The 12,787-nt window shown below is 37.6% G+C and overlaps 1 protein-coding gene across 1 annotated transcript in view; it reads left to right on the top strand.

Annotated features, from left to right (window-relative positions):
* The window catches only part of SHPRH (SNF2 histone linker PHD RING helicase), a 50,682-nt gene extending 42,434 nt beyond the window's left edge, over window positions 1-8,248 (top strand). Inside the window, exons 27-31 of the mRNA XM_065680505.1 lie at window positions 2,008-2,100; window positions 2,640-2,726; window positions 3,171-3,349; window positions 5,472-5,552; window positions 6,790-8,248. Of these exons, the coding sequence (XP_065536577.1) occupies window positions 2,008-2,100; window positions 2,640-2,726; window positions 3,171-3,349; window positions 5,472-5,552; window positions 6,790-6,886 (537 nt within the window). The 3' untranslated portion in view covers window positions 6,887-8,248. The remainder of the gene's footprint in view (window positions 1-2,007; window positions 2,101-2,639; window positions 2,727-3,170; window positions 3,350-5,471; window positions 5,553-6,789) is intronic.
* Window positions 8,249-12,787: the final 4,539 nt, after the last annotated feature.

Raw genomic sequence — 12,787 nt, 5'->3', positions numbered from 1 at the left:
CAACAAAATGACAAACTCAAGGTGTATGGGGTGACATTGTTCTTTAAGACAGACTGAAAACCAAGAACTCATAATAGCAAAGGTGCTTCTATAAGTTTCATCTTTCCCTAAATATTGAGAATAAAATTGAATTTTTTTTGTGTGCTGTGAACCAAAGCTATGGAGAACTTTGCACAGTTAGTTACCTTATTTAAAAAACAGAGCAGACTGACTGCAACCACTTTGATCTTAGTGCTGTTCTTTTCTTCAAAGTCACATTTGTAACACCTGAGTCACAGGAAGTCTGAAGGATGGAAAAATCAACAACTAATTGTAGTGGCTAAAGCTACTACCTCTTACAGCAGGGCAAAATAGGACCTATGGTAAGGTCCAAAAGAGTCTCTGAGGAAAAGACAGAGCTGGATGGGGCTTTGAGCAGCCTGGTCTAAAAGGAAGGTGTCCTGACCATGGCAGGGGGGCTGGAACTAGGTGATCCTTAAGGTTCCTTCCAACCCAACCATTCTATGATTCTGTGACAGTCAGAGCAGATTAGCCAGAATTGTCATCACTGAATTACAGATGAATGGTATCAGAAAAGCACATAAATGACCCTGGAATACATAGGAAATACCAAAAGTTAGTCTTCAATCTGTAAGTGGTTATGATTGGCAGTTAGCTGCCATAGGGGTGCATATGTGTTTTTCATCCTTGCAGACTGTAATACCTACTGACATAAGCATTTTAATTGTCTGACTTTCAGAAACAGTGTTAATTTCTAGGTGCAACAGTGATAACATGAAAAAAGCTGGTTTTGTTTCTATGTCTGTGACAGAGTTGGAATCACTGTGGAATCCCTGGGAAATAACATTGCAACCTTTGGTAAAGCAGGCTGCAGAAAGTCTTTTACATGCATTTCTGGAGCGTTCATTTAGCTGCATAACATATGAATGACCAGGCAGTCCAGCATTGTTCCCCAGCTTATGCTTAGACTGCTGACATCCTTCCCCGCCAATTCTGCAAGCAGCATAACTTCACTAAATTTGATCTGTCATTGTAGCAAGCCAACATAGTTAATTCAATGGTCAGAGGACAGGTGCAGACAGAAATAAAACTATATCTGTCCAGCTAAATCTAGCACAGCTTGAAATTATTATGCATGTAAGAACTAGTAAGGAATTGAATAAGGGCTTCATAAAAAAAAAAAAAACACCAATAAACATACAAACCCCCCCCCCCCCCATTAAGTAAAATTGCTGTAATACAAAGTGTGCACTGAAGGAAATACAGGGAGATACTAAAGACCTGTTTCTCAGAATCCTCTTGCCAATGTAAGGGTAAAGGGAAAAGTACAGCAATCAAAGTGGACAGGAAGTAGAATGTAATATTGGGTTCATTAAACACTGAAATACTTCTGAATGCAGAATCTGAAGATGTTTTCATTGCAGCACACACTCTGAGAATTAATTTAATTGTATTTACGAGTTTCTTTTAATCTGAAATATAATTAACAAGCTTCATAGTACTGAGCATAAATTTGGTGTTGCCAAAGTGCGAAACAAAGCAACAGAAATAGCAGTCGGTTTTATTCATTGCCAGCTTTCAAGAGGTGTGAAGGGATGGAAATATAAATATGCATATGGTAGGTTCTTTACAGATTGTGCCACTAAGTTAATCTTTAAAGATTGTGCAGGAGGCCTACCTGGCAGCTGCAGTTGTGTTTGGTTCAACTGCACTGCTTGTGCTATCCATTCTGCCTCATGCAGAACTAGACAGGTGTATCCGTGTGGTGCTTCATTCTTCCCTGTACTGTGCACACTGTAAGACACCACTGATCCTACAGTACTGTGTTATAAGGAAGATATAAAAGCAATTCAGTGCTACTTAACCTGCCCTTCCTCCAGTTGGCTAATTTTAAATTTGTGTAAGATATGTATAAGTCCTAATAAAACAGTATTTATTAAAGTAATAAATGTGGAAGGAGTTATTTAATAGCCTACTTTACTAATGTTCTTCTTTAACTTTTCAAAGGGAAGTCACTCCACCAAAGTGGAAGCTGTGGTCCGAACACTGAAGAGAATTCAATTTAAAGATCCAGGAGCTAAATCCTTAGTTTTCTCAACGGTATTAATCACTATTTTCTGTCTTGTCTGTGCATGTGTGTGAGTTTAAAGCGGTCATAGTGTTTTCAGGGATTAGTTTAGCTACCAAAATGTTGAATCACTCTGTACAGCCACTTGTTTGTTTTGAGAATTTGTAGGGCAATTCATGTGGCTGGGACATGAACAATGATGGTAGTCAACAAATGTAAAAGCTTGTTTCTTTAAAGGGCAAACACTTTGATTTGTATGGGAGCATTAGAAATTCTACGTATTTTAAAATGTAATGTTCAGATATTTTTGATACATTGTAGAACTGGCTACTGATTTATGTTCAAACTGATCTTTTTAATTACATTTCTAATTCAGTTTTATGAAAGATTCAGGTTCTGGCACACGAGTCTTTTTCTCCCCCCTCTGCCTCTCCCTTTTTGTATTAATTGCAAATTCTAGTATTTTGAAAGGCCTTTTTATCTCTTTCTTCGGGAAGTTAATTAGCATCTCTTACTTGTCGTTGTTTGTAATGTTGAGTTTCTTTTACTGTGTTATTTCGTGTTTTTACAGTGGCAAGATGTGTTGGACATAATTTCAAAAGCTTTGTATGACAACAACATGATTTTTTCTCAGATCAATGGAATTAGTAAATTTCAGGTACATAAAGGATATTTTTCTTAAAATTAGTCTCAGTGGGGAAAATTACAGTTCATGAAAGTCAGTTTGATCCTTTTACTTTATTGCCTCATTTGAGAAATTAAAAAAGCAGCGAATTTGTTTGGCAGAAGCTTTGATCTCTAACTCATTAATTCTATAAATCACAGTTACAAGCCTTTGGAGATAAACAGTGCATTCACTTTTGAGAAAGAAGCATTGGCATGGGTGTTAAGGATGAGACACCCTGATCAGTGCTGCAGGAAGTTCTTGCCTTCCTGATATCTGTCAGATGTCTGTTCTGGGATGACAGGTCTCGGATCAGTCAGGCTGCAAAATTGTCACTCTGGGGCCTACAGTAGCTGATAGAATTTCTTGAAAATAGAGATGTCCCCTCAGTCTTTATTGAGGAGCTTGTGTCATGCTGCTGTGATGTTTGCCTTTTAGGAAAATCTCTCTGCATTTAAATACGATCCCAACATCAATATCTTGCTGCTGCCTCTTCACACTGGTTCCAATGGACTCAACATCATCGAAGCAACTCACGTTCTGCTTGTGGAACCCATTCTGAATCCTGCACATGAGTTACAGGCTATTGGCAGAGTACATCGTATTGGCCAAACAAAGTAAGAGTTAAAATTGTGTTGAGTGGTTTAGATATGGTCCAAAATAGAGCTGCGTATTAGAATCAGAAAAATCTAGTTCACTGAACTTCTCAATTACAGAAACGAGGGTATTCATAGGATTCCTATTCTTAAAGATGATTGTGTAAGAGAGAGAAAGATTAAAATAAAATGTCTTTTAGGGAGTTCTTTTGTACCATGGGTGTGAGAGGCAGAAGCAAATTGCATTCAGACATTCAGGAACAATGTGGGCTCTTGAGTCCAAAATCCTGAAAATCCTTGTTGAGCTGTGCCCTATATTATGTATGTCGTTGATACCTTAGTTTTCAACTTTGAAGTTCTGCTTGTTAAGCATGTCCAGAAATGTCATAGCTTTGCAGGTCTGAGTAACTCACTATTTAAGTCATATGTGGCTAAGTTCAGGCATGGCCCTTCCTAGTTTCCTTGAAAGGCTCCTTCTAACTGGTCATTCCCATCTTCAGATTAGGAACTGTGTAAATTTGGCGGGGTGTGTGTGTGTGTGTGTGTTTTGTTGGGTTTTTTTGTTTGCACGGTTGTTTTGTTTTTTACAGAAAGAAAATTATAGCCCACACTCTCTAGAACTGATTAGTTTTTAAATCACAGTTATGCCCTCACCTCATCTAGATCTTCTTGAAAACATTAATGAGTTGCGTATCTTTTACTTGCTTCAGTGTTGTAGATTTTACATGGGTTGTTCTGAACACTTAACAAAGGCTTTGGAAAGTTTGTCCTGAACAGATAAGATATGTAAGTTTTCCCTTGGGTTTCATATCACTTCTAAAAATAATTAAAAAAAAAAAAAAAAACCTGTACATGAAGAAGAAGAAAAATAACTGGAATTAATTCTAGACTATTCTTATTCCAGAATAATAGTGGGGTTTGTGTTCTGGAAATGGAGGCAAAGCAAGAAGGCATGAATGAGCAAGTATGTAAAAGAATGTTTATGAACAGGTGGATATTTGGGTGTTGGTAAAGACTTTTAATTAACTTTGAGGGCATAGGGAAGATTGATTGCAACAGCCTGCATTATAATTTTACATGATGCTGGCACATAAAGGTCTGGCAAAAGCCTTGCAATAAACCCAGTAAGAATGTGTGCTGTAGTTCTCTAAGAATAAGACTTCAGCAAGGCTTATTTGACAAAGGGCTATTTCCAAGTACAGTGAGCATGAGGGAATATACCCTGTTTAGTTTCACTGGTGCAACTATTACCAGTTCACTTGAGTTCTTATTTACTTATCTTTTCTTGAGCAGACCTTTGCCATGAGTCACAAAGTATTCCCCCAGCATGCCTCTGCGTAACGTAACCTGCCAAAGTTTCAATTTAAGATCTGAAAACCATCCAAACACTTTCAAGAATTCATATCTTGAAAGATGTTTATATTGGGGAGCCTGGAGTGATTTTTCATTTTTATCTTTGGAGCTGACTCTTTTCCATTTCACTTCCTTGTCCCTAACACTTCTTTTATTATTACAGCTTTCTTTTTGAAATTTTAGTTCATAATGGAGTTCTCATTTTGGTTTATTGACATTCTGGGCTTTGTTTTACCATGTTTACCATTTCAGGTTGACTGACTACAATTACTAAAACAAAAAATTACAGTATTTTGCCATCTTCAAGAACAGCATTGTTAAACTTTTTTTTTTTTTTTTTTAATGGAATGAGCTTTAATTACGCATTACACTGAGCTCTGTCTCTTGGACTGACTTGTGACAATGCAGCATAAACACTGTATGCATCCAGTGGGCCCAAGTAATTTCTTTAAAACACAGGCTAAGCTCTTGAGGATTGTTTGTTTATAGTGGGGACACAGAAAGCAGAACTTTGCCCAGCATCTGGTTTTGGGTTTTAGTTAATACAGCTTACATTCATTTAGTGTGCAATCCAGCCTGGCGGAAGTGTGTGCTCTGGGAGTCAGTAGGCACCCTTAAATGTCAGTAGTTGTTAATTACCTTGTAAAATTTCTTTCTTAAAATACAGGGACATTTTTTCAGCACTCTTACAGTAATTGGTATGAGACAAAAATGTGGTCTTAAACTTTGACAGTAACAGCATAACTTCTGCTCACTTCTGGTCTTGTTTTCTCTTTTTAAACACATTCAGATCTACCATTGTTCATCGGTTCCTGATAAAAGCAACAATAGAAGAGAGAATGCAGACAATGCTGAAAACTGTAGATAGAAGGTATGTATGTGTTGAATTTTTTTTTAAACACCGTTATTGCACTGAAAATGAAAAGATGGTTTTCAGCCACACTTTTATGACAGTTAGGTATGCATATCTTGCATATAAACTGTTCTCCTTCCATGTTTTGATTGACAAAGTGTTACGACTGGAAAGGTTGATCTACTAACCTGGTTCCAGTAACTTGAAGCTTAAGGTATTTGAATTGTGTGGAGAATATTTTGGTTTCAGTTTGTATATTTTATTTTGTAAAAGCCAAATTAATTAATAAATTGCATGTTATGATTTATCTTTGCGGTTTATCTACTTCCATTAGTATAAAAGCATTGCAGCTAACCAAGTAACATTAAGCCTGCAACTGGAGTAACAGCATATGTTATAAGCTCTAATATAGGACACAAATCCTTTCTTTCATTATTTTTAAATTCTACAAACCTGGTCTGTCAGTGGTGTGTCACACTGGTTGATTTGCAGTGAGTACCAAGTATTCAGATGCTAGCACCTGAGTCAGTCTGGTGTGTAGGCACAGAAAGTGGTTTTCACTGGTTATCTTTTGAAAACTATAAGCAATGATGGACAGAGAGTGGGACAAAAGTGGTATTTACATTCTTTATGCAAAAGTGCAAGAGGTTTGTACCTCTGGTACTAGAGGTTTGTACCTCTTGTACAAATCTAGAAAGAGGTCTTACTTTGAGCAAATTAGTAATTTTTTCACGGCTTTGGCTGTTACAAGTTATGAGACTAAAAACTTATGCGTATCTTTAGCTCTAGTTATGAAAGATTTCAGCTTTAGCTTTGAAATGATGATTTAATCAGTTTCCATATCTGTAAAGTAGCCCTGCTTTTCAGATAAAATTGAAGTAAAAATGCAATGGTTGAATGATCCAGTGAGGGCTAGTGTTTTGAAAGTAGGATCAAACCTTATGCTTGGAAGCTGAAGCCAATCCCTTCAATGCTAAGAGCACAAAGCAGATTATTCCACATTCTGCTGCTTCTGCAGTGTTTGGTGTTGACCACTGCCAGGGACATTAGATGGACTTTGTATCCTACTCAAAACATGCAGGAGAAGTAGCTGATCAGTGTATGTATTTTCCCTGATGGAAAGTGAGTTTTCCTGCTGAGCTTCAACGTTGAACAGTTATGGGGCTCTGAACCATGTGGTCTGTCTTCAGTGTAAACAGCTTGTTACTTAAGTCGATTCCTTCTCTGATGTCTGCATTCAATTTTTTTCCCACAGCCACACAAGCTCCTCCATGAAACAGTCAGAAGCCTCAGTTCTGACAGTGGCAGATTTGGCTGACCTTTTTACAGAGGAAACTGAAGAACTTGAGTAAAAACATTGGTTTGGCCTAATGAGATCAGGAAGTACCTGACTTAATAAGGACCGGTATATAATCCACTTGATCTGCCATTCCCACGCTCATCATCTGGCATTTGTCCCTAACAGAGCTATAGGAAATTGAAAAGCTGCAGTTGTTACTGTGGCGAATTGTTAATATTCTGTGGTGAAGTTCCTAGCTGCACACACTTCTGACAGCACTGGAGAAAACTTGCACTTTGCACATTATACAAAAAACATGGACTTTATTCCCAAAGAGCTATTGAGCTGGATGCTAAAACTGAGATCTTGGGTGCTTGTTTGAGAGGATTTTTGCTATCAGCTTTGATTGGCTAGTAGCTCAGTCTGAGAGCAAAACTGTGTGTGGATGGTTGGGTGGGAAAGGGAAGCCGAAAAACACAAAAATCTAATTTTTTTTCTTACTGTACAAAGAATTGTTAGAAAGACTGACTGTAAATTAATATTCTTCTAGAAAGGGCTTGTTACCATTTAATTCAGAGTTACTGAAGACTTATTGTAACACTTTAAATGACTGATCTTTACTAATAATTTGGATATTTGTATTAGTCTTCTAGGTGTTCATAAACACTTGTGACAGTTAAAAATTTCATTGTTAATGCTCACTCACTACAAAATTATGATAATTAAATTATGCTTTTTGTATGTGTGTTGGTCTGGTAATCAGTTAAATAGTTGAACTTACTATGCGTTTTTTCACTTATTCTTGAAGCCATGGCTAAGTTAGTGCTTTGTTAAGAGAAATCAAAGGCATTTGTTACAGAATTCTTTTTAAAAAATAATTTGCTTAGCTGCTGACCACTTTAGAACCATTTGGTGCTTGTGTACATTTTCTCACCCTGATTTTGGCTAGTTCTCCCCCTTAAAGATGCAGAAAACTAAATATCCCAAATAGATGAAATTAAGGCAGGCAGCCTAATTATTAGGTGCCTAGTCTAAGTTAGCTAATCAATGGAGAGAGATAAAACTTTTGTGAAACTTACATCCTTAGATATGTAAGACCACTCTACCCCATCCCTGTTGACAGTAGACAGTTTAGGAAACCCATCTAGGCTAACTTTTAGACTGCTGAAAGTAGGCAAGATAAATTTTAAGCCTCTTGGTAGAGGTTATTGATACACGTGTACATAACATCATTTCTGAAGGTATTACAGAAGCAAGCTGAGCTATGTAGTTGATGTTAAACACAATTTTGTGGTTAGAGACTGGGCAAATGTATATGCATAAGCAATGGGCTACTTGCCTCCAATTACACTATTTACTGTTTCAACAAGCAATGATTTCTGTGTATTTTAGAAATCCTACTTGAGGTTGAAATTAAAATGAGTCCTTTAAGATATCTCATCTTAGATTTTTTTTTTTTTACTCTAATCACGCCTGCTACATAGATGTGCCGTATAGTTATTGAGCTACTTGAGATCTGTTTTCAGTCATATTACATTTGAATTGCACCACTTGGGTATTAAGCCTGTCCATATGGCAGACAAGTTTTCTGCTGCTGACAATAAATGTGAATAGAATCTACACGAATAATATTGCATCAAGAAGCGGGGTTTTGGCTTTTATAGGCTGTTGTCCCGAACTGATTAGATACTTTGCTCTAAAGACTATTTAAATAAATTTACAGACAATGTATCTTTATTTTCTGTATTTGCAATATGTTCTAGTCTTACATATTTTGTCTTTGAGGTTAGTGATGTTTTGCTGATTACAGTTTGGAGCAAGGGACATAGAATAGACAGACTTGTTTCAAATGAGATTTATCAAATGATTTGCACAGACACTGTGGCATCTTCATCCTCAAACATATTGAGAACTCAGCTGACCCTGAGCAACCTGATCCAGCTTCGAAGTTGGCCCTGCTATCAGTGATGTGTTGGACCAGATGACCTCCGTGGATCCCTTCCAGGCTAAATCATTCCACAGTGTAGTGCAGATCATGCTGTACAGACACTCCAGGAACACTGAGGGCAGCAACATTCCAGTTTCCTCATCATCTTCAGAGAATTTTAATATTGAGCAAGGAGCTGCTGTTCATCTGAGAAATTATATATCTATGTTAAAAACTGTGGAAGCACACAGTTTTTGCATTCATAGCTCCCTTTTTAAATAACTAGATGTGGGAATAACAGTTGTCAGTGAATGTGAGAGGCAAACTGAAAAATATCTGGCATGACAGCTTTCCCAAGCTCTGCACATTTTTGGTTTATTTATATAAAGATGATAGCTTCATTGTTTATTTACAAAAACATGGCTTTTGGATTCCTAGTCAAAAGCATAGCTTCTTGTCAAGCAAGGCGTAAGGCTTTAGTCCTGACTTGCTTTTTTACACTCATGTAACAGCATGAGATGCCCAAGAGATGGTTCTAGGCACTCTTCTGACTGCCCTGGAGCACCAGGACCTAAAGCTCTAATATTAAACCTGTACACTAGTTGTATTAAAGCACCTCTTGAAATTGGAAGGTTGAACCATTGGAGTATATAGCCTGTGTCAGCAGTAAAATGGATTCTTCAAGTTTCAAATAATACTAAGTACAGAGACTAAAGAGTTCTTTTGTAAAACAAACCAAACTGTAATTTACCACTTTTTCCCATTCTTTGCAACATATTTTCTTTGGCAAAGGTTTTCTTTCGGAAAAGGCACCACGTGAGATGAACTTTCTTTTTCCTGCTAAGAGTGCAGCTTGTACATCTGCAGTTTTTTTTCTCTTACCAAAGCACAGTAAGCCTGTTTTCATGGTGCTGCTGTGATTTGGCTATCAGGAGAATACTCTTTGAAATGACAATATCTTGGCTGAGAAAAAACTTTGCCCTACTGTAGTAGTTCCAATATACTCATAGAAATGGCATTTTCCACACAAAACAGAAATCTATAAATAGTGACTGCAGTGTTTACGTAATGTTTGTGTGAAAGTACCCATAGACATGTACCAGGTTCTTATGTGTTCTCCTGCTAAAACATGTAAACACGATCTGAGTTGACAGTATTGTTTATCCAGACAAGCCCTTTAAAAATGAGGCTCCAAGTGATTCCAAAGACCTCAGTGCTGACCTTTCATCTCATTTGGTTCCATGACAAACAATGCCTGGAGTTGGAGAGGATTTCAGGACAGGTTTTTCTCCCTGCATATAAAAGTTCAGTACCTTGTAGAACTGTCATCTTATTTAGGTGTTAACAACATGAAGGTAGAAACTGAAGAGTGGATTCCCTTAAGGTGTTAAATTAAGCTCTGTGAATTTCACTGTGGATCTCTATGTGAGTTTGTAAGTTAAGGTCCTCTTTCCTCTACATCAGTCTATGCCAGGAAAAGGTTTTAATCTTAACCTTTTGGGTAACTGTTTAGCATACTAAAGTCTGGACAATACTATAGTGTTCATGCAGGTCACATACTACAAAAGAATATTTACCTCAACCTCTCATACATGTTAACCTTGCATGTTAAGTAATGGACATAAGAGTTGATGCTCTTTGTGAGGTCTTCCAAACCACTTTTCTGCAGATGTATTCCAGTTGTCCACCAGCAGAGCACCCTCTACTTCAAAAGTAACTGTGCTTCAACAGAATGTAAGTGGGGTCCTACAGAATAAAAGATGCATAGTTGTTTCTGGTTAAAACCATAGAGACATATTTTCTCCTATAAGATTCTGTCTGGCTTAATGGCTGAGGTCCAGTTAACAGCTCTCTACTATACAGTCTTTGCTCACACAAAGAGTGCTGTCCTCTTCCATTCCATTCTGCAATCTCTGTGACTAAATTATGTTTTCCATGAGTCCCAGAATGATGTAATTAGCAACTGGGCCTCTGTTAAACTGGCAGGGAAAAAGTCTGTATTGATCAGTCTTGCAGTGACCAATGTAAGAAGAATCAATCTTGAAATTTATTGCTCCCTCAAGGCAAGTAATTAGGTGAGTTTCTAAAAGAAAATCTGGTTGTGGTTGAGTTTTTCTTTTTTCCCTGGATACAAATAAGCCCGTTTCTGAAGCTTATTATAAAGATTTACTGCTTAAAATCTGTGTGATAACCTTTTCTGTAGACTGAAAGGCTGTTTGCAAAGCTGCTGTACCTGTGCTTTTCTTCCTTTTTTTGGTTGCCTGAAACAAGGTCTTTACAAGACTATATACTATAAATGTAGGTTAAAGGAATTTTATAGTGGAGGAAAAAAGGAGGTCCAAGACATCCCTGTTTCTCCTTCTGTGTGTCTGTTTGTCATCTCATCCCATTCCCCCCCAGCTCACTCAGAATGTTACAGAGAACATTTGTGTTTGATTAGTAGAAGTAAAGGAAGAGTCATAATCCATGAAATGACTACGGTAAAACTGTCACAGAAAAAGGGTTGGAGATAAAGGGGATCTTAGCCTGGTATAAACTCATAATGTCTTAATTTACCATTATTCATCACCACTGTAGAAGCAGATGTTTAACTTTAGTCTGTTAACTTGTGTTTCTGGTTTTATATTGTACAGCTGACATAAAAAAAGGGGCCTGATAATCTACTGAGCAGTCAGTGAGGCTTGCAAGTTTTTAGTTGTAAAGTTGATAGATTTTTGGATTCATGAAGTGCACCTGAACTACTATCACAAGTTCCAGTGCAACCAGTCTTGTCTTCTTTAGAGAAGGAAGAAAGAATAGGTAATTATTGACTCACTGTAGTACCGAAGTTCCAAGTAGATACTCTACGTATTCTACAGTCATACACCATGTAAAGGGGACAGTTACTTGTAGCTTTTAAGTACCAGGGTGCTGGTTGACAGCAGGTGCCATGTGAGTCAGCAGTGTGCCCTGGCAGCCAAGAGAGCAGATGACATCCTGGGGTGTATTGAATACAACAGAACCAGCCAGTCAAAAGAAGGGATTACCCAGTGGCAGTCAGTGCTGCTGAGGCCTCACTTCAGGAACTGTGTGAGGCTCTGGGCCTCAAACTTAAGAAAGATGTGAAGGTCCTTGCATGCATCCAGAGGAGGGCAACAAAGCTGGTGGAAGGGGTGAAAGGAATGTCCTTTGAGGAGAGAGGCTGAGGATTTTGGGCTGATCTAGTTTGGAAAAAAGAAGGCTTTGGGAAAAGGGGTTTCCCCGAGTCCTGTGAATGGCAAATCTTGGTTGCAGAGTTTCTGATCTGTTTCTTAATATAAAAGCCACTTCCTGCTCAAGAAAGGATATTCACTCACAAAATGGCAAATAATTATACTGATTATCTGCATCAAAAGGGGGCATGACCAGGAGGTAGAGGGAGGTGATTCTCCCTCTCTACTCCGCTCTCATGAGACCCCACCTGCAGTACTGCACTCAGCTCTGGGGCCAACAAAAGAAAGACATGGATTTGCTTGAGTGAGTCCAAAGGAGGGCCATGAAAATGATCAGAGGGCTGGAGCACCTGAAAACTGTTCCTGAGAAAGATCTTTGAATTATGTTTAAATTTTTAATTTTTAAAATATTTATTATGTATACTACTATAAAGTTTATAAATTGCTTTTTGATAGAAAATTATTTCTTTTATATAATTACATACTAACAAATACTTTGTCAGGTATTTGCAAGCAATTTGATGTCCTTTAATTCTAGATTTCAGTGTGGAAACAGAGTAATTGAATTGTTCTAGTAGCAGAATAGTGAAACGAATTGGCCTTGGCAGTGGCAAGTTAATGACTCTTAGAAAGCAGCCCATGGAAGAGAAAAGAGCAGTTTTCACTCATGTTCCAAAACTGAAATTTGTGGATAATAAGCCAAGAAAGAATAGTATGTTTACCTGCTCTGTTTCCTTACATTATATAGACATTGTAATTTCAATGAGATAATTTATCTAGAAAGTAGAAAAGCTGTATTTTGATTTGAAAGTTACCAGGGATGGCACTAATCATACTGTGAAGGTTTGCAGCTATT

This window comes from Lathamus discolor, chromosome 5 (assembly GCF_037157495.1).
Source record: "Lathamus discolor isolate bLatDis1 chromosome 5, bLatDis1.hap1, whole genome shotgun sequence".
NCBI lineage: Eukaryota > Metazoa > Chordata > Aves > Psittaciformes > Psittacidae > Lathamus > Lathamus discolor.
Note: the sequence above shows the minus strand (reverse complement) of the source record. Positions and strands in the feature narration are given on the sequence as shown.